Source organism: Arachis duranensis, chromosome 5 (genome assembly GCF_000817695.3).
Source record: "Arachis duranensis cultivar V14167 chromosome 5, aradu.V14167.gnm2.J7QH, whole genome shotgun sequence".
In the NCBI taxonomy this organism is placed as follows: domain Eukaryota; kingdom Viridiplantae; phylum Streptophyta; class Magnoliopsida; order Fabales; family Fabaceae; genus Arachis; species Arachis duranensis.
The window spans coordinates 6,980,781-7,006,848 of NC_029776.3; the positions used below are offsets into that span (position 1 = coordinate 6,980,781).

The window sequence follows — 26,068 nt, forward strand, 5'->3', positions numbered from 1 at the left end:
TTGTAAATTTGTAATTTAAATTGAAACCAGTGAAACATAAACTTAGATAAATAATAAAATCATGGCAGCCTCATTTTTGTTCATACCTTGCAAGAAAATGAAATGCATCATAATTCGTAAAGCCAGAACATTGCCCTAACCAAAATCACATGCGCCTAATGGGCCTAACGGGCCCAGTCCAGACTGGGAGAAGCGCCACGCCGCGCTAATATCTGTTTGTTTCCTCATCAAGTGGGCCCCAAAAGACGAACCTTCTGCACCCTATTCCGGACACGTCGATCCAACGGCTATTTCTGGCCCATCATATCCACGGGACCCACCTCGCACACACGATCTAGATTAATCACTGCCGTCCATTCTGTTCTGACAATGATGCATCTCCAACGTCAAAATCTGATAGAAAAGGGCCTATATAATGCACCCGCTACAAACCCCAAGGCCTTCATCTCTAACACACTCTCACTCTTTCTCTGTCTGCAAAAAAAAAAAAAGGAAAATGGATCGCAAAGGTGTTCTCTCCCTCGCATTGATCTGCATTGTCGTCGCCGGCGTCGGAGGTCAATCCCCGGCGGCAGCCCCGACTACAACCCCGGCAACTCCTGCTGCTACTACTCCAGCAGCATCTCCAGCTCAAGCACAAGCTCCTTCTTCAAAGCCAAAATCACCGGCGCCGGTTGCTTCTCCCAAGTCATCTCCGCCAGCTTCGTCTCCGAAGGCCGCCGCAACACCGGTGTCAACTCCAGCTGCAACTCCGTCAAAGTCAGTTACTCCAGCTCCGGTGGCCAAGGCTCCAGCATCGACACCACCTGCGGCTGCTCCAGTGAGCACTCCACCGGCACCAGTGAGTTCTCCACCAGCTCCGGTTCCTCCCGTTAGCTCGCCGCCGGCGAAGTCTCCACCTACACCCGCACCGACAAGCACTCCTCCTGCAAGTTCTCCACCAGCACCTGTGGTAGCACCAAGCGCTGAGGTCCCTTCTGTTGCTCCTGCTCCCACGAAGTCAAAGAAGAAGACTAAGAAGGGTAAGAAGCACGGTGCACCTGCACCCTCACCGGATTTGCTTGGCCCTCCAGCACCGCCGATGGGAGCTCCTGATGCTTCGTCCCCTGGTCCTTCTACTTCTGCCAATGACGAGGTACATTCTCTAATCTTTGCATGTCCATCTTTTTCAGATCTATAGTTAGTTTCAGATCTGAGGAGTGAAATCAGATATATACTCATTTGTTTTAGTTTTAGACTTTAGTTGACTTCAAAGTTTCAAAGTCAGTTTAAGGTTTTCACTGAACTCAAACCTTGTCTTACTTTGGCTACTGTTTCTTTTCTTTTTTGTTTTCAAAAATATATTTTATTTGTTTAGGGTATGAAAGTAATTTAGTTAAACAATAAAACGGTGATATGAGAATGTCATGTTTAGGGCTCGATGATTATTTAATGTGTGTGTCTGTGATTAACATTGGGATCTGAAATTTTGGTTTCTTGATATGAATTGCAGAGTGGAGCTGAATCCATCAGATGCTTGAAGAAGGTGTTGGGATGCTTAGCTTTGGGCTGGGCTTCCCTTGTTTTGATCTTCTAAAGAGAGAGTGTGCATTATATTTGTTGTTACGACATTCTTGTATCATTTATTTTCTTTTTGAGGCCCTTTTATGGGCGACATTTAATTTATTTTACTACTATTGTTTCCTTTAAACTCTGATTATTCTATTATTCACGATGTTTATTGGCATTACTAGCTATGTCATTGCTCATTCATTACTCAATTTTGCAAATTTTTCTTGGGATTTGACCCTTGTGGTATACACCCCCCACACACCAATGCATTTTCTAGTTCTACTTTGGTCGTTTCCTAAGTTTTTAGTGGGGATGGGGTTTGGAATGAGTAAAGACTAAGGAGGCTAAACTGTGAGCACCGACAAAAACGAATCTGGCTAATTTCATTCACTAAAATTAGAATAAATATTTAACGTTGTAATTTAGGCATCACAGTCTTATGAAATTATTATTATTATTATAACTTCTGAATTTAAAAATGTATTTAAAAAATTGAAATTTAATTATTTTTTTAAACCATCATTTTCTGATAGAAAGACACTAGGGCTCTCGCTTTCTGGATTTCTGTCTTCTGGGTCATTTGCACTCTCGGATGTCTCCAGATCCAGGTTGATTGATCACCCGTAAACAAATAAAAAAGATCTAGATTCGTCCATGGGGAAGTAGAACACGATCACACTTAATTATAGCCACGAATAGAAAAACCAATTCCAAAAGTAACTATAAACATCTTGAAATAGAATTACGGATTGAAAGATAAATCAGTTGTAAAGAAATCAGCAAAAATATAATGTCTGAGCGCGTGGAGTACTAAATTTTATGTCAAGTAAAAATAGTACAAAAAAAAATATGCATATTTTGTTTGTTCCAATTCAAGGGTGACCCACTGCTATCGGCGTTTGGTAAATAATGCTTGCGGACAATAATAGAAGTGGCAAGATACTAAGATCCAGAAATTTATACAAATTTCCTCGTTGCATTATGTTACTTTATCTCTTCCTTCCTAATTCCTCTTATTACAATTGTCGTTTTGATATTTTTTAATACAATAAAAAAATTATTTATATACAAAATAGGATTCGATATATTAACTTTTTTAATGTATCCAAAAAATAAAAAAATAATAACACGACAATTATTTTAAAACAGAAGGAATATTGTATTATTCATGCCTTAAAATTTATTCAATCATACTACAAACACAAAAGATCAATTATTAGTTAGTCATTTTTATATGGATATATGATTGATATTAATTACTTTTATCCTTTTTGTTTATAGCTTTGATATTTTGGTGGTTAATTATTTTGTTGAAAAATTATATAAAATTAGATATATAAATATATACACATTATAATGACTAATTTAATGATTGATATTTTGTGTTTATAGAATATTTTTTAAATTTATTTGCTTCTAAATGTTAATTTTACAAAAATTAAATAAGATTAAACTTTTTTTATTAGTAATTAACAATAATATTAAGCGAAAGATATAGTAGTGTAAGTGAGAAGATAGGATAAATATTGAAAAAAGAAAATTGTTAACAGAGATATAGTTTTATATAATTAGCTTAATTTACTTCAAGTAAAAATACTATTAATTATTTTCTTAATTAATGTCCAAAATTAATTGAGCACTTATTTAGGAACGTAGCTAGTAGAACAAAATGTTGAGATAATGTACACCTTGGGCATTAGCAATTACTCAATTAGTATTTCCATTTCCATCTCTTTTGTTTTTAATTATTTGCCTCCTCTAACTTTATTCCACACTTTCTTTGTTTCTTCGGGTAGACGCTACCTAAAAAGTAAAGACAACTTTAATTTATCATATTAATATTAGGCGTCAGTTTTTTTTTTTTTTCCTCTTAAATTTATGGCTTGCAATAACGGTTCAACTAATTTACAGTTACCAGTTACCACCTTCTGCGTTCATAATTTTTTATCTTAAAGGCACACTTCTTTCTAATTGAGGGTGAGCGAGTGGAAGCAAAATCTATAATTGATGTTTTTATTTGGTACACTACCACTAAGGTCGAAGTTTTTTTTTTATATGTAACATGATTGTATATATATTATGTAACATTCTTCCATGTCTTATTCTCTAGGATGCATGACTGGATCAAGTATATTGACAAATTAAAGGGACGTTTTGGAGTATCAGTAAGGAAAAAAGCTGAGAACACCAAAGGTTTAGAAGCAATGGCTCTCTAGTCTTTAGTAGGAGTCACTATAATGGTTATTGCAGGTCCTCATTATACTTTCACGTGCTTTGGTAACAAATTAAATTATAAGAGAATTAAAGGCGTCATCCGCTATTCAACTTTCACTATCACAGATAAATTCTTATATTGTCTACTATATACTAATGAAAAATTTTCTGTAATGCCTTAACCTGCACTGCACCCTATTATGCTACATATTTATTGCATGTGGGGTAACACCTTTTACAGCTAAAAGCATTGTTAAGTTTCCTTTGCTGGTAAGAAATATTCAATGCCAAAATCGCACTCAATGAATGTAGGCCTTCATAATATATATATACAAAATCACCTTCTCTCATTCTTCTTTAAGGGGTCGACTTTTTCACATGCTTTTACTCCAACAAAAGAATTTTGGCAAATTTAACTGATAAATTGGTTCATGCACAAAGCGTTCATGCTATTTATAGGCGTGTAAGAAGAAAGTGATGCATCCACTAATCTAACACAGAATCCAGTATCACGAGCCTATCAAAATCAGGAGGAGGAGAACTTGATTGCTGATTCAAATAGTTTAACATACCAAGAAAATTTGTTAGTTTTGTAAATAAGCTAACTCAATTCCAGCTATTGATGAAAATTTACTGAATTTTGTATTAGTTTAGACCAAAAAAATAAAGAACGTATGCACTATATTTTAGGACTTAATTTTGATGCACACATAATGTAAAATTGTTTGTCTAATGTAATACTAATTTTTAATTTGTTTAATGCAAATTGATTTACTGAACTTTATACTAGTGTATATCTCTCTCTTTGCTTTTAGCACAAAGAATGAAAGAGGCTGCTCTTGTTTGTGTTGGGTCATGTGTTTTTTTTATGAGTAACGTTAATAGTATTAATTAATATAGATGGAGAGTTATGACTTATCACTAAAAAAAATGACAGTCCACCTACCTCCACTGCCATGAAATGAAAGTAACTGGTGAACAACGGTACTGCAAAGTCAGCAATTTGTGATCTGCGTTCATGTTACGAACATTGGTCAGGCGCGTGGTTTTATTCATATAAAACACCAGAGAGATTCCTCACACCTTTGTTTTTTTTTTTTAGAATTTAATAATTATCAGATCTAATCAGGCAAATGAAATTGCGCGACAAGCTGTACACGTAGTTGGTTTTAAATATTTGTTGATTGACATATAATCATTTTGACACTGAAATATGTTGCTATTATTATCACAACCTATTATTAATCATCATTAATGTGATAATGTCTGAATATGGAAAAACACAAGAAACATGTTCAACAGAGTATTCATCAAAACACCAATCAAAACCTTGAAGCCCTCAATAAATGCGGACATAAGATTCTTGGATCAATACACAGAAGTAGCAATAATGATTCTTGGACGAAATAGTTCAAAACTTCAACCTAATGTGACACCCTTTTGTATATTACAGTATTCACAAATTTTCTTTTCTGACTATGCAATTTCCAAAATATGTTCCTATACACATACTATAAGATTTCGTTATACATAAACTGCATGATTTCTTTGAAACAAAAGAATGTTGGTATATGCTAGTTGCACTAATCAGGATTAGGCAGACCATTATGCAGAAGCTGCAGCACAAAGGTAGCTCATAATGGCTGAAGTTCCTGCTCTGGCACAACCACATCAACCGGCTTGTACGAGTGCACAATTTCCTCTCTGTTTTTCAAAATTAAGAATATTCCTAAGACTGCTACCAGTAGAAGCAATGTAAGCATAACAGCCAGAGCCACAACCAAATAATATTGTTGCAACCAACTCCTGCATCAATAGGAATATGTGTTAATAACAAAAACAGATAAAAGTTCTATCTAAACAACAGAACCATAGAAAATTGAAGACTATTTAACAACCTCAAAGACACACAAGAAGAAACTGATCACCAAAATGGTAACTAAAATAAGGAACAGACCCACAGAAAGAGAAGAATAAATGAATCTAAAATTGCGTAGGTAATGTTTGAAAGAAGACACGTGCAAAATTTTCCCACTACGCATTAAAAGAACTAAAAATAAATAAAAAATAGGCAATTATGCAACTACAATAAATAAATGCAAAAATGTTTGGTAACCAAAAAATATTAGCCAAATAAATAAATGTTAAATAAGACAAGTTTGGACTATTTGAACTGATTGTTTTTTTGTCTCCCTAACATTACTAGAATAAATGATACTATGGAACAGATAATTCCACTTTTACTTTAAGAAGAACCTTACCGTTTTTGTGGAGGCTCAACATTCCAACTAAGTAACTTATAATTTCCAAATGTCTCAGGAAGGCGTATTCCATGTTCAGAAAGCTGGGCAATTATACTCTGCATAAAAAATTACCATCAGATGGCAATGTTGGCATAAATGCTTATTCAAAAGTCCAACTTACCATTGCTGTGGTGTTAGAAATGTAATCAGCATATGTCCTTGGGGTTATGACCCATTGAGAGAGAGAACCATTTCCAAAAGAAGTAAAATTCATTAAGTGAACCTGGGATAGGAAACCAAGAATATTATTATCACAAGTAAAAACGCACTTGAACAGGTAAAAATTAGCTGAAAATGCAAAATTGTTTTCGGGACACACCTGAAAATTGGTTGAAAGACTAAAACCTAGGTCCTAGGACCTCCAGTCCTCTAACCAGACCCAAGTACCCAACCCACACCAATCATCTGAGCTAGTGAAGGTTGTCTCAATATTATGATTAAACTCATTTATTGCACCGGAATTACAAATCACAATTAAAGCCATAACTATGCAGCAAGATTTTCCAGCACTTAAGTTACAGTTTTCTAACCTGTGAAGCATTAACATCCAGCTCATGAGCTATGAGTCCGGCCAATTCAGTAATGAAAGGCTTCATATCCAAGTAGCTAATGTTAAATGAAATTACAATTGTAATTTGAGCAATTTGGAGTTCATCTGCACATAAGTTGATGAAAGTACAACAGTCATGACTCATGATTAAGCATACACATTATGAATATAGACTAAAACTTCAACAGAATATAACTATTTTTTAAACTGTACAATATTCTATCCATGTTGAAACAGCAATCAGCTTATAATACCTTGATGTAAATTATACAGTGTTGCAGATGGAGCAACTGAAGGCTCTAGTGAAGTGGAATTGGATGAGTTTGTTCCTTTAACATTTGGAGGCACAGGTGGTGGGGCATCTGATATGTGTAGTCTTTGCCATAACTCAGAACAATTAGTTTTCCAGAAACCAATTTTTGAATGCTCACGATCATACATTACAAGTGTGTTACGGACAATGATACCTATAAAAAATAATATATGAATGATCACTAAAGCAATGCAAATCTATACCTTAGAAGCTAGCAATCTTGTATAAATAAATAATAGAGAGGATCTATTTCGAATGAAGGAAAAGCATGAAATGAAATGAAGTTACTGACAGTAAATGGGTTACCTCCTAAGAGGGTAGTTAGATCATTTTCATTTGGGAAAACCCCAAGACAATATGCACCTCGCACCTTTGAATGCTTCATAAAAATGTGAAAAAACAGGGATTAGGAAACCAATCAAACTGTTAAAGCTAAAGATATTAATGATCTTCATATGGGACTAACCCGGAACAAGTAATTTTCAGGTGACAGTGACAATTTGTGACCGCTATCAAATACCATGTCAACAGCTGGAAATTTATTAGAGAGTTGAGAGACATCACTGAAACACGAGTAAACTCAAACTGTTACTTAAGCTGCAACGGGTATCTGTTTACTCTAAATAATGACACAGAGAACAGACATACATCCCAGCACCAGAGAAACATATATCATTGTAATTTGGATCTGGACCAGGGATTCGCTTCAAAGACTTGGCTTCCTTCATAATCTGCAAGCAGATAAAATAGATAATCAGAGTCATGATCCACATAAGAAAAATATATCTATGGAAGAACTTACGGCATGTTTAAAAGCGAGAAATGCAAATTGTGGTAGGTATGCATAAGTTGTGCCACTATCCAAGACAGTTCCATGTTTTCCATTGAACACCTTTGTGTTTAGAGGCAATCTTTTCCCCGCAACATGTATCTCCTTCAGATTGATATTATAATATGGACTGTTGTCATCCCAAAACTAGAGTAAATGTAAGATTAATCAAATGAACTTGTTAAGAAAAGCATGATACCTCGTATCCGTAATATATTCGAATCCTACCTTCGATGACGATCTGAATGTGTAAAAACCATGTCTGCTGGGGAAGACATGCCACCAAGAACCATTGCACCTCCACCAACATCCATTCCACCATAGCAAAGTGAGAACGAGTCACTTACTACTTTTTTTTCAACCAGTTGATCCATGATACTTAATTCACCGCGGCCCAAACCCATGATGCCATCAGCATGCTGACTGTACAGATCACCAGTCTCAACGTTTTCACAGCCAAAAACAGCACGCTGTGGGGCAAGGTCACTCTGATTTCCAAAGGATACGACATCCTCACCCAGGACCCCGCTACTACTACTCATTTCAGCATACCGTCTCTCATATGTGCACTGATTCTTCTTATTATCACAGTTACATCGCGAGGTGCATTTGACAGGATGATAGGTTTTTGACAAGTCTGGCTGGAAACTTGGATCCTGTCAAATAAAATTGGGTTTACAAATCCATTCAACTTCAGATAAATCAGAGTTCCACATGCATGAGCACAGCTTAAAAAAAAATCCTTGGAAGATACTGAGAAACAAAATAAACACACAGGGAGGAGTAGTAATTAATTAATAAACCTCTAAATTGTCCAAGATGCAATTACTCAAAATTACTAGACACAATTCTTTCTATTTCTAGTAGTCATTAACTAACCAATAGTAACTACCATAACTAACTAACTTACGGCTAACACTTGGTACCTAGACTTATGTTGAATCTGAAACTGCCAATCAATTTCTTATATCAACTTATATGACCAATTTTGATAATCGAGACTCAAAAGTCATATCCACAACCCAATAGCCAGCTCTTTTAAACAAATTTAACAAACATGAAATTATTGACGCAAAAGTGCCTCCATAAGAGGGAAATGGAACATCACCTGGTGCGTACCACAGTGTTGGCAAGTAGAGCAAGGAACATAAGTAACAGTACTCCCCGTATCCACAATAAGAGCAAACCTCTGCGGCGGAGTACCGATCCATAGCCGCGTGGTATAGTACCTACTCCGTCAAATTTCCCAATTAATAAACAAATTAGTAAATACTGAGAATACAGAATCTCGATTTTCAGAATAGGGAAGTGAGGGAAACCCGTTTCGGAGGAGATCGTCGTGGAGTCTCATGCGAGCGTTAGGGTGGGATCCTCGAAGTTGGCGATGATGATTAAAGTTGAAGTTGGAAGAATTAGGAGCAGAGAGATGGAGAGGGAGAATCATGGCAGGAGGAGAGCCCTTCTCTGCAGTTTGCAGCAGTAACACATCGCTTCCATCTCCCCAAAGAACCAACTCTGCCACCCATAGAATCAGAGTGAACAGAGTCCAAGCTCGCGCCATTAGTAACTGACTCCAACGACTACAGTTAATTCCCGCGCGACGATGGCGCTGATCGGTGCTGCAAACACACAGCACCCTTAATTGGAGAACTGAACGGAACGGAGGCAAGTCGGGTTACCGTTTCCTTCAATTTCAAGTTATACCCTTTAGTTTATTGAATTTGACTTGATCGACTTACTTTTACCGGAGCTTGTTAATTTCACAGTGCTTGGAAGTTGGAACACCATGGAGTCGTTAATGTTAACGCCTTATTAGTTAGGTAATAATTCAATAGTCGTTGTTGAGCATTTAACTTCTTTTTTTATTAAGGAAAAAAATCCTTGAGATATTTTTTCGTTCATTCATTTTGGGCATATTGAAGTATTGTCTCTTTATGGTCTGTGATCAGATTGAGCTTTGAAGTTTCAACATGTCAATTTCCAGCGGTTGAGGGTTCCAATTGCGTCGCATTTTCTCCACGAATCATTGGTTATATTTGATAAAGAGTAAAGTACCAATTCGGTCCCATCCATTTTTTCGAATGACAATGCGATTCTTAACAATAAAAAATGATCTATTTCGGTTCCTGATCTTGTGCTCTATCTGCTAACACGGTTTTTCTGTCACTTTTATGGCGAAAATTTACGAAAATTGCTGACGTGTGTAGACAAGTGGATGACATGAATAACTTGGATGGTTAAGTGAAAGATAGAAGCCTATGTGACTAGGTAAAATGGATAGGGGTTTATCTGTCTTCGTCCACAACACACAAACGTCGTCGTTATGAGGTTTTCAAGCGTCTTTATTAGACGAGTCTGGTCGTCTCTCTCCCTTGTTTCGTGCATGGAACCTAGACCACCATAAACAATAACAGAGAGCGTGGGAGTGGAAGAGATGCATCAAACGATGAGGAAGAACTAGAAGTATAGTCATAAGTTTATATTATAACAAGTAGATGTGGTCTTTTTGATAAACTAGTTTACATACAACCACAACAAATAATCTTTTGGTTACTGTTTTGATAGCCTTTGTGAATTAAGAACCTATAATATTCTATTTATCTTTGTGTCTCTAATATTGGTATAGGACTATATGTTGCCCACTTTTGGAGTCACCTTATGCATAAGATGTTGATATTTGGTAGTTGTATGAAGTTGTTAATGTTACATATTATTGTTAGTTATTATTGGATTGCTTTTCATGGATTGCAAGAATTGGAGTATAACACATTCTATTTTTTTTGATACAGTCAATCTTTTTCAAACAACCAACACAATTAATCAGATCTACACTGTTAGGTGATACAACTTCAGCAACAGGTACTTCCAAGACAAAAACGACATCATAGACTTACTATTTGTTATCCAATTTATCAGAGATAATTTGCAAATACAACTCCAAAGACAAACACAAGAGCCATCACTAGATAACTAAAACCCTTAATACACTTAACATGCCTACAATTTTTCATATGCAACTCTAAGCCAGAAACTCTATCCTCTAGCTTAGTCACTTTCTCCTCCATCGAAACAGCTACATCCACAAATGATTTTGCTTTGGATTCTGACCATGAAGACTGTGATCATTTATTTGCTCCTTTTCAAACAGTGAAACATATTTATCCCGCCATAGAAAATATTTGCAATGAGATTCTGCAGTCTGCACAGTAAAAAATGGCAAAACTAGAATTGCAATGAAGAGATGCTTGCTACAGATCTTAACAGGAATAAGAACATAACTAATTATTTCATACCTTGAAATATGGGCATCCAAAGAATAGCCTATTAGGGTTCGACTGTGTTGACGACATGAATAGAATTGCATGAATTCCACAATTGCATTTTGGGGCAACGAATCTTTTCTTCTTCCTCGCTCCAGCACTGCCAACGGAGCTCACAGAAATACTTCTATCCTCATCATTTGACGCATCTCTTCCACTCCCATGCTTTCTGCTATTGCTCATGGGATCTGAGTTCTATACACGAAACAAGAGAGAGAAACGACCATACTCGACTAATAAAGACCCCTTAAAACCTCAAAACGGCGGCGTTTGTGTGTTGTGGACGAGGACAGATAGGCCCCTGTCCATTTTACCTAGCCAGGTAGGCTTCTATTTTTCACATAACCACCCAAGCCATCCATATCATCCACTTGCCTACACATGTCAGCAATTTCCATCAAGTTTTAGCCGTGAAAATGACAGAAGGACTGCGTTGGCAGACAAAGTACAGAGCTAGGGACCGAAATGAATCGTGTTTTTGGTTAAAGATCGCGTTGTCATTCGAGAAAATGAACAGAGACCTAGTTAGTACTTTACTCTTTGATAAATTCTAATTGTATAAATAGCATTTTTTCTATTAAAAAGAAAAAGAAAACTGCTTTGATAATCATTGCATAATAATACAAAGAGAGAGGGCACAAGGAATATGCCAAATATGGAGATGAAAACGAAAAGTTCGGTGCTAACTACTAGCAAAGAAATATCTCTATATCTTCGAGAGAAACCCTCACTTAACAAAAGGAAGCTTCGTTACAATCAATAGTCACAACTCGCAGTGCTGATTTTTGGGCCAAATAAAAGCTGCACCATCAAAAACAAACAGCAGATAGTGCCTCAAATGCGAAACTTCCTCCCACACATACTAAATTCTTTCGAATTTCCAAATGAAGTTAACAGGAACAAAACATGCCTAGAAGCATGGCTTTTGGATGGTTGAGCGTACATAGCTTGGCCAGGAACTTGATAATTATACATAGCAGTACCAGCAGGAGGATACCTATCTGGAATCCCTGCATATGCAGCTGCCCTAACTGGTGGATGTTGCCTAACCATAACACCGGCCGGAGCAGCGCTACCCCCAGATGAACGATGATAACCTGAATTCATCCTCGGCTTCTTTGATGGAGGACGCTTGTTAAAGTCTCCACTTCTCTTTCTATCCGGATTCTTTGACTTCTCTAGTTGACCAACCCTTTTCAGAAGGGAATCAAGTGGGTAGTCAGCTTCAAGATTGTATTCTTTGATACAATTGATCACTGTCTTCAGTCCAGCCAACTCTCTTGCATTGGCATCATTCTGCAGATAAACGGCAATTTACAAATTTGTTATACATGCAGAATAAGAAAATCATTAACAATTGAAATGAACTTCGATGAAGCACCAAATCATACCTTAGCAATTGCAATATCACCCACATTTCCAGCCCGGACTTGTGAGTTTCTCCTCAAGTTCTTGAGATATACCTTCAGAAGAGGCACAGTCGGGAATGCTTCTTCAAGCTGGAAGGAGTGAATAAAATGTACAGCAGCAATTTGTGTCCCTTCATTTATCAATAAGTCTACAATAGCTGCGTAAAAAGTAGAAGTTAGAATGATCAAATATATGATAATCATATTATCTCTGACCATGTAAATTCATACCAAAAGGCAGCAGCGTATATATGAAACACATGCCGGCACTTCGTTATAAATTCTAATTCATTAACATCCTTAAAGAAAACTAGTTATCTATAGTAAGGTTACATATCTGACTGGAGAACCCTTCATTGCAGACTTCACAGGTCAGTTAATCAAAAGAAAACCAACCTGGCACTTTGTGAGTTAACCCAATAGATCGGCAGAGCTCAGGTGCCTGCCTGCACTGAGCAGCAGCTTGTAAAAGCTTGCAGAGTTGTTCTTCAGCAAACTCTGAAGCAATCCTAAAAGTTGAAAGAAGCTGCAGAAAAGCCTCTGCTTCCAATGAATTTCCATTGGCAGCATCAACGTCTGCGCTAGCTAACTTGGACCTCCACTCATCAGCAATTGCCTTGGCTTGCTGCTTAGTTTCAGGGTTCAGAAGGTGGTCTGCACCTGGGTCAGCCTTTGCCAATAAATTGGCCATGGCTTCCATAATTATAATACAGGATTTGCGCATGCCCTGAAGGGCATCATCCATTTTATCTTTTGGTTCGGTAGTTTCATTGGTGGGGTAAAACCCCTCTAGTGAATCCAGCACCAAACGTGCTGGTTCAGTAGCATGCTCTAATGCAATACAGATATCTTCACGAATAACAGAGAGATTATGTTCGTTCTCCAGAACATAATTCAGAAGACCTTTTGCATCCATATGCTCACAAAACTGAGTTAGCTCTGGACGCGGCCTAATCTCAGTAGCCACGCCATCAGTATTTTCACCTGATTTATGAGGAAAGTCTTCCTCTGGGGAATTAGCATCACCAATAGAGCTGCTTACCTTGTTTTCTTTGTTCTCCCCATTTTCTACAGACTCCAAAGTCGCAGTCTGGTGATTTGCACGAGCCTCCACAATGGCAGAAACAGCGGCATCTTTAAGATCTTGAACCCGATCCAGGAGGTCCTGCTCTCTAGAAGCAACCTCTGCCTCTCTCTCAGCAAGTAATGCATTCATTTCTAATTCTTTCTGTTCGTACTCCTTCTCCTTGGCTTCAATCTCTTCAAGCTTCCTATTCATTGTCACCTCAAGCTCTTGGAAATGTTGCTTAATTTCATCCCACTGGATTTTAGTCTCTGAAGCCTCCTTCCGTGCTTCTAATTCAATAAATGCCTGAGCAAGCTGCCCCATCAGAGACTGCACGTCTTCCCCAGCTTGCTCCATGTCAGGCATATTCATGCAGCGTGTTCAACTGAATTTCAAGAGCAACTCCTTGGTTAAACATTATTTAGAGCATTAACTGTAACCTAAAATAAAATTAACAGGACATGTTGCAACTTGCAAAACCCGTCATAAAGAATTAAACATTCCATGTAAAGAAAAATAGAGCAAGGCTGACAACTGTTGAGGAATATTTTCAGACTTTACAGTCTAGGCTTTCTAGAGAGTTCGGTGAATTATATTACTCTTCAAATAAGATGACTACAGACCAGATAAAAATTCATGGAGAATATTTCTAGAGTTCATAGTCTAAGCTCTCTCGAGGGGTTGGGGAATTATACTATTCTCATTTATTATAAATAAACAGAACAACCCTGTAATTCAATATATCCAATCTCCATTACGTAATTTCGTTGCGCCTATCGGAACATTGAAAATTTTATCAAGCATAGATGAAATTTACAAAATTTTAATATTTGATTTGTGAACACATAGCTGATGGAAGCAAGTATGGATATTGAGAGTGGTTAGGCTATGCAAAGCATAAGGCACACAGCTCGATACCTCAAAATATCCAAGAACGTGTGTTTTTTGCGTTATATTATAAACAAGGAGTTACAAAATTAAACGGAACATGAATTAGGGCATTAAGAGAACAAGATAATCACCACAAAAATGAGAGAATAGAAACCAAGAATAGAATAAACATTAATGAGAAAGAGAAAATTGGCAGCAGTATTGGCAGCTAGAGTGGGCACCTGGTTTGCGCTTAGGCGCTGGGGTGGCCGTCACCGATGGGGAAGAAGAGTGCCGATGCCGCTAAAGATTGAAGACGGAAGACACAGAGCGATGAGATGAAATTGCCGGAGATGCATGAAAGAAAGAAAGAAAGAAAGAAAGAAAGAAAAGAGATGGGAGCTATGTCAGCTATGTGAGAGACTACCTGATTTCAGACACATCTCCAAAGAGGGACAGCTTTGTGAATGTGTTAGTGACTTGGACTATCTGTTGCAGCCCAAATCATTCAGCCCATTTCTTGTCTTAAAAAAAAATCAAACTAGCAGGCCGAAACCCATTGTATATCAATGGTGCCTACTACTTCCACGAATATTCATTTACCTGGTTATAAAAAAAATACATTATACAAGAAAAAATATCTATTATTTTTGCATATATAATATAATAATACATGCCTAAGTAAAATAATTTATATTAATAGTACATATATAATAAGAAGAAGTATAGGGAGCCAATAAAGTATCTGTACAATGTGTACAATGAGAGTTTAGAGATGTTCGATTCAATCAAATGTTTACCCGGATGGTTATTGTCGATAGTATACGTGTAATTTATTTGAGAAATTAGTAGAATTTAATTTATTTGAGAAATTAGTAGAATTTTACTCTTAATGTTTATTTTTTAATAACTCAGGCCAAATAAATAACTCATTGTACATATTGTATAAATACTCCATTGACTCCCTAGCGGATGACGGGATTCATATAATAAATCCTTAGTTTCATATTTTTCATTTAAGACTGAAAAATATACATTTTTACAAATATACAGAAATGTACTTGAATATGAAACTTTTAGAATGGTCACACACAGGTTTTCAAAGGAAAAAGTATGCATTTTGAATGTAAAAATATAATAGATTGTATCCCTTAATATTCAGTCACTCTACAGAAGATATGTTATAATATAAAATTTATATATACATAAATATAAGTAACTAATTTAATGAATTTCTTTTTACACATATATATGTAATGTTCGCATTGCTAACATGCAGTCTTTGTATTCCCCATTGGAAACTTTTCTTTAAGGGCTGTGCCAGAATCTCGAAGTAAATAAATAGCACATTCCAAGAGAGGAATTATCTCTTTGAACATCATAGTTTTATTAATAATAATAATAATACAACAGGAACATCTATTTAGACTTGTGTAACTGATGCACAGATAGCAAATAAGGAACCAGAGCCCCTTGCTTAAACGAAAAAACTAGCTAGTGTGTGAATAGAGTATCCATTGAAAGTCTTGAGCGGCATCCATGGTCTGAAGGAACAAGGATTAATGCTCAGTTCTCTGTGCTAGTTCCCTTTGATCGATCTAAACTTTGCCAAGGCGAAAAGGAAACAGCACGCGCAATAAGGTATATTACAAATGCAACATAAGCAGCTGTTAGTGCACACACTACAACGGCAAACACTGCTCCATTCACTTCAGAGGAGAAGAAGTCTAGCAAAAGATAGCCATTGATCACTATCACCAGAGCAGCGACCAGCCAAGAAAAAATCTGTACCACATCACAATTCACAAAAAAATCATTTCTAATATGTCGTTTGTTAAGGAATGCTCATGTTACATTCTTTTAGTTTTTGTGTTTAATTTGTTGCCTACTAAAGAAAAGATGATTTATATGTGTGTGTTGTGTAAGTAAACTACGTTTGAAAGGGAGAGTGAGACTGAGATTGGGAGACGGTGACTTAGTCTCTGTATTATATTTAGTGTAAAATGTATTAAACTGAGTTATGTCTAAGTCTTTGATTCATGTCACGGGGATTCGACTATGTTTTTATGTTGATTGTCGAGACCTAACACAACCCTCCTCCTTTATCCGGGCTTGGGACCGACTATGTACTGCAAGTGTAACATAGGCGGAGTTTAATTTAAAATAAATATGGAGATTGAGTGGTAGATTTGGAATTTGAAAAGTTAAATGAGAGTATTTTTTAGATGAAATATTATTAAAGTTTCAGTCTCGTCTTAAAAAATTCCAATCCTCTTTGTCTCCATTTTCTGGAGGTAAGGAACTGAAATTTTGTGTCCCGAAACTGAAATTTTAGTTCCAATTTCTAACCATCAAACACAATACTGAATCGCAGTCCCCTAGACTCAATCCCAGTCTCTGTAAACAAACGCTTCCTAATAGTCAATCCAAACAAACTGAGCTGAACAATATTGAACAAAGGGCTACTCCAAATAAATCCAAGTTCAAGAGAAGCTAGGGTTCTTACAATAGACTGCATAACAGAGGATATTTAGCATATACACATATATGTATACCACTCATAACTGTTACTAGGGTCAATTTAATTTGTGACCACTATAGGCATGTACAGACAGGGAATTTCAAAGTCATATAAAAATGAATTAATTTGGCATTTCAAAGTCATTTATGAAATGTATGGACCAGTAATGTGTAGCTGAATGCTGATAGGTAATCAAAATGCTGTAGAACTTTTAATAATTAATATACCTTGAGGACAGGACCAATTCTGAAAGTGCCCATTATCTGTTCCTTGGACACCAAGCAAAGCAAGGGAATAAGAGCAAATGGGATTTGAACTGACTGAAGAACATTAAGCCATTCATTCAGGATATCTAAAGATTCCTCCGAGGTATCAAAGATAAGAGCGACTATCATGGTTGGGATGATTGCGCAGCATCGGGTAATTAACGCCCTCACCCATTTCTTCAGCCTTAAATTGAGAAAACCTCCCATGATGAATTGCCCAGCATATGTACCAGTTATAGTGCTACTTTGCCCTGCTGCTAACAAACCAATGCCCCATATATATAGGATTGGGAATAATCCACCCCCATATTTCTCCTGAAGATAAGTCCCTGCATTTACAAGACCAATACTATCGGCTATTTCAGTACCGTAAAAGCCCTTGGCAAACACAGTCGTGACGAAAATATTGATGATGAAAGAGACTGCAAGGGCCAAGGTGGACTCTATGGAGTAGTAATTAAGAGCTTCTTGAACGCGGCCTTTCTTGCTTTGATCAATCTGCCTTGACTGAACGAGAGCGGAATGCAAGAACACGTTGTGAGGCATAATGATGCAACCAACAACTCCAACAGCTTGCTTTATAGTTCTGGAGCTAAGTTTAGGAACCAAAACACCTGCAAAGATAAAACTGGTTGTATCAGAGATAAAGCAATTTGGTTACGCACGTCCATATCAATGAGATGAACTCAGTACCAAGAAGAACATCAACCCCATTGGGTTTTGCTTCACCGAACATCCATGCAAATGAGAGCGCCATTATGCCAATCAGAACAGCAAAAAATGCCTCCAATTTCCTCACACCATAGTTCTCGAGAAATAGAAAAATAAAACTGTAAACAAAGCAACAAAGAGACCTTGTTGAATTAACTAACTAACCATTTTCCCGGACCCACGATTTATATAACCGTAATACAAAATAATAATCCAAAATCACCTTATTTAATTTAATAAATCAAGCATAAGACAGCAAATTTATCCATAATTAATAATAGTAATTACCAATCAAGAGCAGTAATGACGACACCAGCCCATAGAGGAACAAATCCGTTACTGAGAATCCGGATAGCAATAGCGCTGCCAATAACCTCTTGTATGTCGGAGCCAATAAGAGCCAACTCAGTCATGAGCCACAACACAATCCTGGCCCATGGCGGGTACTCCTCCCTGCACAGCTCAGCCAGGTGCCGCCCTGTGGCCACCCCGAGCCTGGCCGAAAGCAGCTGAATCAGAAGGCCCATTAGCGTGGCCCACATGAGCAGCCAGAGCAGCGAGTAGCCTGCAATCGCACCCGACTGAAGATCCCCCTCCAAGTTCCCTGGGTCAAGAAACGCTATGCTCATCAAGAACCCCGGCCCAGTGAACAGCCACAGTTTCTTCCACGAGAAGGGCGGCGCCTCCACGTCATCGCCGTACTCATCCTCCACTCCCACCGCCACCACCACCTTCTCGGAGGAGTCGTAGGCCGTGTCCTCTTCTGGCTCCAGGAGGGGTTGTTGGGGTGGCATGCTGATTGTGGCGGTGGCGTCGAGAGATAGAGAATAAAACAAGTGGCGGTTTGAAGCCGTGTAAACACTGAAAAGGTTCTCTCACTCTCGACTGTGGCTTGTGCTGTGTGATGAACTGATGATAGTGGTGTTTGCACATTTATTCTCTATCTGCCACTTCCTATCATTCTCATTGAATTAAATCTCGAAATTGAAACAAAACTACTCCCAAGGTCATCGAATTAAGTGATATGATAATTTTCTATAATTTATACACATCAGAATCTTACTCTCATAATGATTATCAAAAAAGGATGTTAGAGGAGGCAGGATTTATTGTTTTTTATGTTAGAAATAAGGACTAAAAATATATTATTAAATTATTAGATTAAAAAATTAGATTAATAATTAAAAATATTAATAAAAATAATAAATCTACTGACAGAATCTTTTGATGGTAATAAACATGGATTTATTGTGTCAATTATTTATTATTTTTTTATTTATTGAATTTTTTTAAAATAAATAGATGAGATTATTTCATGAAGCACAACAAATTTATCTATGGAATATGAAAGAATTCCTCGTCCTGAAGATGTTGTTTAAAATTATTACAAGTAAAATTTTTAAAATTTTTTTAATAAATATATCACAAGGGTTTTGCTATCTTAATACATTTAAAATTTTAATTATTTAAACTTTTATATTTTATATTAAACGTCTTAACTAATATTTTTAAAATACTTATTAGTAATGTTCTAAAATTCTCAGTGGAATTTTCTTTCTATAACTTCTTAATGTTTTTGGGAAAAAGAATATATTTTATAAAGTTTAAAACGAATACAAAATGTATATATGATCAAGATAATAAATGCATATATGATAATTGATAAACTTTGAAGAGATTTGATCATTTATGCATGCATTTTGTAATTTGTACCTTTTAACACTTCAAAATAAAAATAAAGATTTAATAATTTTTCATTAAGATTAAATATTTTTTGTTGCACAGACGCCAACAACTAGAATCTCACATACCTATGGATATGAGCTCATGACGAGGAAAATATTTTCCTTAGCGCTTGGTAAGATTTAGATTAGAAGTCTTTATTTTATTAAGCTTGACATACGGGTGTATATGATAGTTAAACTAGATCATTCATCCTCAATTTACGTTTTTAAATGGTTTCAACTCCAAATTTACGCAAATGCATTGTTTCAAAAATAGTTACGCAATTGCGTTGTTTCACTATATTATATAAACCGCTACTGGCAGTAGCGGTTTAGAGATGCACAGAAACCGCTAGAGCCAGCAGCGGATTCTGGTCAAAAAATGCATTAGAGAAACCGCGACAGCCCATCGCGGTTTATGCTTGAGAGACAATGGTCATAAACCGCTGCTGCCAGCAGCGGTTTATGGGCGTGGGAATATGTGCGTAAACCGTTAGAGGCTATAGCGGTTTACGTTAAGTATGCATCATTATATAAACCGCTGAGCCAGCCGCGGATTATGCAATTGGAGGTTGGGAGAGGAAATTCTAGAGAGAGGTCAGAGCAAGTTGAGAGGGGGTCCGAGGTATTTGAGCTACGACTTCCGGCGGGATATCATGGCAGAAGACAGAAGGAGCATGTACCGACTGAACGGTGTTGCTCATGTTGCCGGTTCCATTGGTGACGAGGTTAGTTAATTATTTTGGTCTTTTTTTAGGCTTAGCAATTTTTTACTTAGGAAAATGATATGAATGCAACCATATATGGATTTTATAGATTAGTCCCTTTTAGTTTTAAAAATAGTATGAAGGTTAAAATATAAAGAAATTTTTTTTGGAATTTTATAGTTTAAGGTTTGTAATACTTTTATAATTGTGGGTGTTATCTAATAAGTTAAGTTTGTTGTCATTTGTGCTATTGTAGTTAATATTTTACATCTTAATTTCGCTAGTTTATTGACTACTTATTTATAGGTTTTAGGGATTAATTTGTTCACCGGTCAAAAATTTGTTGACATTTTGGAGATATGTGTTATTATTAGATAAGGAATTTCGTTATGGGTTGGAGAATTTAATTGTATCCTGCATTGATTGTGCTGTTTTTTGCAGCCCACTAGGTGTATATACAGCGTGAGACGGCAACAGAATATGCCCCTGCATGATAGGATCATCCCGTATTTAGAGAGGGCTGGATTGTACCATTTGGCCAGGCTAAACAGCCATTGGTTCTGGTTGGATGAGCCATTGGTTAGTGCGTTCGTTGAGAGGTGGCGTCCTGAGACGCACACGTTCCACATGCCTTTTGGAGAGTGCACAGTGACATTGCAGGACGTGGCTTTTCAGCTTGGGTTGCCTATCGATGGGGAGGCTGTGAGTGGTTTCCTAGGTGAGTTTGAAACATACATTGAGGGTGGTCGACCGGCCTGGGAGTGGTTTCAGGACCTATTCGGTGAGCTGCCACCACCGAATAAGGTTAAGCAGATGACGGTCCACTTTACATGGTTCCACGAGAGGTTTAGTGTGCTACCACCAGATGCGAACGAGGAGACAGTTCGCATCTACGCACGTGCCTACATCATGATGCTTTTATCTACTCAGTTATTTGGGGACAAGAGTGCGAACCGGGTACATATACGGTGGTTGCCATTTGTGGCGAACCTTGATGAGATGGGGCGATATAGCTGGGGCTCGGCTGCGTTGGCTTGGTTGTACCGATGTATGTGTCGGGTAGCAAACAGAAATGTTACTAACCTTGCGGGTCCCCTCCAGTTGCTACAGAGTTGGATATTCTGGCGTTTTCCCTCGTTGAGGCCGTCCGGGTTTGATTATTTCTCTTTTCCACTGGCATCCAGGTATGGTTTATGTCTTTTTCATAGTTTAAAAAATAGTATGTTGTGTTTTTCGAGTTTCTGTCTCATTATATTTACAATTAGGTGGTCTGCTTACTTACCTCCGAACGATGGGAAAGAACAGAGGGTCATAAGTTATAGGCTTGCATTGGATCGCATGAGCGCTCGTGATGTAAGTATTATACTTGTTATGATTAAGTTTTAGGGTTGCCTTGGAGTCATGAATATATATATACTTGTTATGGCAACGTCTGATGTACTTTGATTTTTCAGATTATATGGGAGCCCTACTCTGCGCTTGATGTACTTGCTGTGGTCCATCCGGAGATACTCACAGACGAGCATTCTCGCATCTGGCGAGCGGTCACTTCTTTGATATACTTTGCTGTCATCGAGTGGCATCAGGTTGATAGGGTTGTCCCACAGCTTGGTGGAGTGCAGCATATCCCCGAGGACGCCTTGAACATAGACTGGCTGCATGCTAAGGATGGAAGGGGAGGAGATAGGTGGTTCCCCCATTACTATCGGGACTGGCATTTACACTGGGGGAGCAGACTTGATGCAGTCATTTCCATTGAGCGTGTGGCTGATCCGGGTCCATCAGCAGATTACCTAGATTGGTGGTACCGCGATGCTCATAGGTTCCTTAGCCCAGGGGCTGCATTCACGGATCCCAGGGGAACCGAGATACCTGAGGAGGCATTACAGAGAGGTTCATCACAGGTCCCACGCAGATCACAACTTCCTCATATGCCAGATAACCAGCGTGTTGAGAGACGTCGTCGTGTTGGTACTCGTGAGTCCGGTCGAGAGTGGCGATGGATATATGATATGCTGCACGAGGATGACGCAGGAGGGGAGGCTGCTGATGTGGGCGGTCACCGTGTCCGCCGGTCTAGTGGCAGACGTCGGGGTCCTCAGGGTGCTACCCAGTTCGGTGGTGCAGCTAGTGGGACCACGGGGACTGAGACTGCAGGCGATACATTCACTCAGACTTTTACACCTACGATGACTATGGATGTAGATGATCAGATGGGCAGTGCACACTTTTATTCAGATTTTGCTGCGGTGTTGAGGGATGATGCTGGCCCGTCCCATGTGCAGGTTGATGCCCCTCCTTACCAGCCTTCAGCACCAGATGTAGTGTTCGATACCACAACTTACCATCCACACATGACAGAGATGCAGCCCCAGGTCCCTGACTTTCAGGGACAATATGCAGTGGATCTTAACCAGCCCGCAGGTAGTCCTTTAGATACTTGGTTCACCATGGGAGGCACACCTCAGTCTGCGTATGGGGTAGCCCCTCCTGTTGATGATGTTGTTCAGGTGGCTGGCCGACCTACTAGAGTCAGGCGTCGTCCGCGATGTGGGACGGGATCTCATCTACTTGATCCTTTTGAGGATGCAGCCCAGGATGATAGGGATGATTAGTCGATTATGTTGTATGTTGTGTTTCTTGGATATGTTATTTATGGACTCATTATGTACTTTATGTTCAAACACTAAACAGATAACTAAGAACAAGACACGTAAATGACTACAAAAGATAGAAACCGCGAAACATCTAGATGCCGCTACTAGAACCTCGATGAGGGCAACCCCTTCGGGTGTGACCGGGCTGCCTGCACAACCCACAACGCTTTGGTCGGCTGGTGTCAGCTTCGTCCATTGTGTTTCGGATGCGGGTGGACCGAGGTCGTCATTCTCTTGCTCTTCTCATATTTGGGTCGGGTATAACGATCAGACCGTCATACGGGGGCCAAAGCCCCTCAGGTATACATGGTGCAAAAGACATTTGATAGACCTTAAACACCTCAGACATGCTGTAAACTTCATCAACAAATGTTGCCCAATCTAGCCGTGACTGCGCACAGCATGCGATGGCATGGCAACACGGGTAGTGCAGTGCCTGGAAATGACCACAGTCACAAGTACGATCCCTTAGGGAAACTCTGTAGCAACCAAGCGAGAATCTGCCTGTGGGGGTAGTCTCAGCCACCGTGTAATCAAGTAGGTGCCTATCAAAAACAGTCACAGTGAAGCACCTCGCATCCTTCAAGTTACGCTCAATTGCCCTCATAAGTGCCTGCGAATACCTTTGACCGGATCCTAACTGTGCCTCTGCCGTCTGCCCCCGGACAACGAACAACTCAGCAAGGCGAAGATAGGTGGACTTAACCAAGGACGTCACTGGTAGATTTCTTGTGCCCTTCAAAACAGAGTTGACACACTCAAAAATGTTGGTCGTCATGTGACCATATCGTCTGCCCCCATCTTTGTGCTGTGTCCACATCTCATAATCCATCCTGTTTGCCCAATCACACATGGCTGGGTTCTCTGACCTCATTATATCAAACCAATAGTCAAATTCGGCTTCCGTCTTAGCATAAGCGGCGTTAACCAGCCACCTTCTAACATCCTGCCCCTTGAAGGTAAGGGCAAAATTTGCAGCAACATGCCGAATGCAAAATGCCCTATAAGCATGCGGAGGTCGCCAACCACTATCGGGTGACTCCAGCGCAGCCTTGATGCCGTTGTGTCTGTCGGAGATGAGGAGAATACCTTCCTGTGGAGTAACATGTCTTCTAAGATTGGACAGAAAATATGACCAAGACTCAGCATTTTCCCCCTCCACTAGTGCAAACGCAACAGGCAAAATATTCGAATTCCCATCCTGAGCAATCGCCAACAACAACGTCCCTCCGTACTTACCATACAAGTGTGTCCCATCGATGCTGACGAGTGGCTTACAGTGGCGGAATGCCTCAACACATGGAGGGAATGTCCAAAACATGCGATGAAAGTAGACTCTTTCTTCATCAACCTGGTCACCCACTCTAACCGGGGAGGTCTTCAGCAAAGCAACGGAACCGTCCATGGTTAACGTGACCCCAAGGATCCATCGGGGCAGATCCGCATATGACTCCTCCCAATCGCCGTAGATCTGTGCTACTGCCTTCTGCTTTGCCAACCACACTTTCCGATAACTTGGCTTGAAACCATATGTTGCCTCTGTTGCCTCTTGCAACACCTTAATCGATACCGACGCATCAGCTCTAACCAATGGAAAGATTCTTGCACAAATCACATGATAATCAAGCTGCCTGTGGTCGCTCGAAATCGATGTGGCCATACACGTGTGTGGTCCGTTGTACCTCCTAACTTCTCATGTGCTCTTCCTTTTTCGCATTACTATCCGGATCAACCACGTGCATCCGTTACCGAACTCCTTGCATCTCCCTTGGTATTTTAGACTGTCTGACTCCATAACCCTGTACTCAACTCCACGCCGAATGCTGTAATCTTTCACGCTCAGCACAGCTTCCTCCTTACTCTGGAACGATTGAAATTCAGTCAAACCTGTCCCATCTTGCATACCCTGTCCATCGAATGTTGCTCAACATTCTGGTGCTGACCAAGGGCCTCCAAGTTCAAAGACGACAGGTGCGGAGGGTACTCTTGTGTTGCAGAACCGGAACCTCCATGGGCTGCAGCTATTGGTATATCATCTTCACTGTCCCCACCAATATCGAGTGGCTCCTCATCGGAATCATCATCACAAAGCGCATTCTCAACTCGATCCGGTCCAACCTCAAACTCAACCTCAGCACGTTCTGGCTCGGGAGGTAGAACTACCGCGTGAACCAAAGGCAGTGATGTCGATGCACCGCCCCCTGTGGTCGACTGAGGACCCGGTGCTGATGCCCCAGAGCTATCCACACGATCTTCCAACTTCGCAAACATCTCAGGTATCCTCACCTCCGGAAAACTACGCCTGCAGTGAAACAAGACCTGCAGGTCTTCATCCGACCCAATCACAAAGGTCTCAAACCGCACGCCGGTTGACACAACAGTAATGGGAATCTTGTAAAACAACTTTTTAACCTGCTTCGTACCACAGGTACCGAGCTTCTGTAGTATGCTGAGCTTAATCTCTGCCAATGTACTTGAAGATCGAATAAAAATACTAACCGGTTCTCTATCTGTGAATTTCACACCGTGGCGTCTGCTCTTTTGAATTTTTCCAGAGCAATGGACCAGAGCCACAAAACTATCCTCCCCAGCCATTTGTGAATAACACTCTACCTCTCCACATTTGCCCCTCCATGGTTTATATAGGGAACCCAATGACATAGAATACACGTAAACCGCTATGGCCACCAGCGGTTTACGCACGCATTTCAACAAACATAAACCGCTGCTGGCAGCAGCGGTTTATGAAGAACCAAAAATCAACAGAATCCGCTGCTGGCTCTAGCGGTTTCTGTGCATCTCTAAACCGCTACTGCCAGTAGCGGTTTATATAATATAGTGAAACAACGTAATTGCGTAACCATTTTTAAAACAATGCATTTGCGTAAATTTGAGGTTGAAACAATTTAAAAACGTAAATTGCCCTATTTTTTATCGGATTTTAAATTTAATTTGAAATTTTTTAAAAACATTAGAATAAACTAGATGAAATTAATATATATTTATATAATTTTGAAATTTTCACATAATAAATTAATAAAATTTTATTTCTAAAGA

The 26,068-nt window shown here is 39.0% G+C and overlaps 6 protein-coding genes across 6 annotated transcripts; 1 reads left to right on the top strand and 5 right to left on the bottom strand.

The window, feature by feature from the left end:
- Nucleotides 1–432: 432 nt before the first annotated feature.
- Nucleotides 433–1,729, top strand: LOC107487695 (lysine-rich arabinogalactan protein 18). The gene is made up of 2 exons (XM_016108391.3): nucleotides 433–1,135; nucleotides 1,493–1,729. The coding sequence occupies exons 1-2, from the start codon at nucleotides 497–499 to the stop codon at nucleotides 1,574–1,576; spliced, it is 723 nt and encodes a 240-aa protein (XP_015963877.1). The 5' UTR covers nucleotides 433–496; the 3' UTR covers nucleotides 1,577–1,729.
- Nucleotides 1,730–5,071: 3,342 nt separating this feature from the next.
- On the bottom strand, nucleotides 5,072–9,566 carry LOC107487696 (aspartic proteinase 36). The gene is made up of 12 exons (XM_016108392.3): nucleotides 9,080–9,566; nucleotides 8,869–8,989; nucleotides 7,989–8,416; nucleotides 7,734–7,890; nucleotides 7,580–7,662; nucleotides 7,398–7,494; nucleotides 7,238–7,310; nucleotides 6,873–7,085; nucleotides 6,599–6,723; nucleotides 6,190–6,291; nucleotides 6,027–6,124; nucleotides 5,072–5,571 (listed from the first exon to the last, which is right to left on the bottom strand). Exons 1-12 carry the CDS (start codon nucleotides 9,319–9,321, stop codon nucleotides 5,400–5,402), a joined length of 1,911 nt encoding a protein of 636 aa, XP_015963878.1. The 5' UTR covers nucleotides 9,322–9,566; the 3' UTR covers nucleotides 5,072–5,399.
- Nucleotides 9,567–11,914: 2,348 nt separating this feature from the next.
- Nucleotides 11,915–14,849, bottom strand: LOC107487698 (FRIGIDA-like protein 3). The gene is made up of 4 exons (XM_016108394.3): nucleotides 14,668–14,849; nucleotides 12,886–13,940; nucleotides 12,472–12,647; nucleotides 11,915–12,376 (listed from the first exon to the last, which is right to left on the bottom strand). The coding sequence occupies exons 2-4, from the start codon at nucleotides 13,925–13,927 to the stop codon at nucleotides 11,915–11,917; spliced, it is 1,680 nt and encodes a 559-aa protein (XP_015963880.1). The 5' UTR covers nucleotides 13,928–13,940; nucleotides 14,668–14,849.
- An 835-nt stretch (nucleotides 14,850–15,684) lies between these two features.
- On the bottom strand, nucleotides 15,685–18,955 carry LOC107487699 (metal transporter Nramp3). The gene is made up of 4 exons (XM_016108395.3): nucleotides 18,212–18,955; nucleotides 17,906–18,042; nucleotides 17,174–17,826; nucleotides 15,685–16,210 (listed from the first exon to the last, which is right to left on the bottom strand). The coding sequence occupies exons 1-4, from the start codon at nucleotides 18,715–18,717 to the stop codon at nucleotides 15,992–15,994; spliced, it is 1,515 nt and encodes a 504-aa protein (XP_015963881.1). The 5' UTR covers nucleotides 18,718–18,955; the 3' UTR covers nucleotides 15,685–15,991.
- A 4,282-nt stretch (nucleotides 18,956–23,237) lies between these two features.
- Nucleotides 23,238–24,671, bottom strand: LOC107487678 (uncharacterized). The gene has a single exon (XM_016108373.1). The coding sequence runs from the start codon at nucleotides 24,669–24,671 to the stop codon at nucleotides 23,238–23,240; it is 1,434 nt and encodes a 477-aa protein (XP_015963859.1).
- A 33-nt stretch (nucleotides 24,672–24,704) lies between these two features.
- On the bottom strand, nucleotides 24,705–25,606 carry LOC107487679 (uncharacterized). Its single transcript, XM_016108374.1, has 2 exons — nucleotides 24,917–25,606; nucleotides 24,705–24,872 (listed from the first exon to the last, which is right to left on the bottom strand). Exons 1-2 carry the CDS (start codon nucleotides 25,604–25,606, stop codon nucleotides 24,705–24,707), a joined length of 858 nt encoding a protein of 285 aa, XP_015963860.1.
- Between the last annotated feature and the right edge of the window lie 462 nt (nucleotides 25,607–26,068).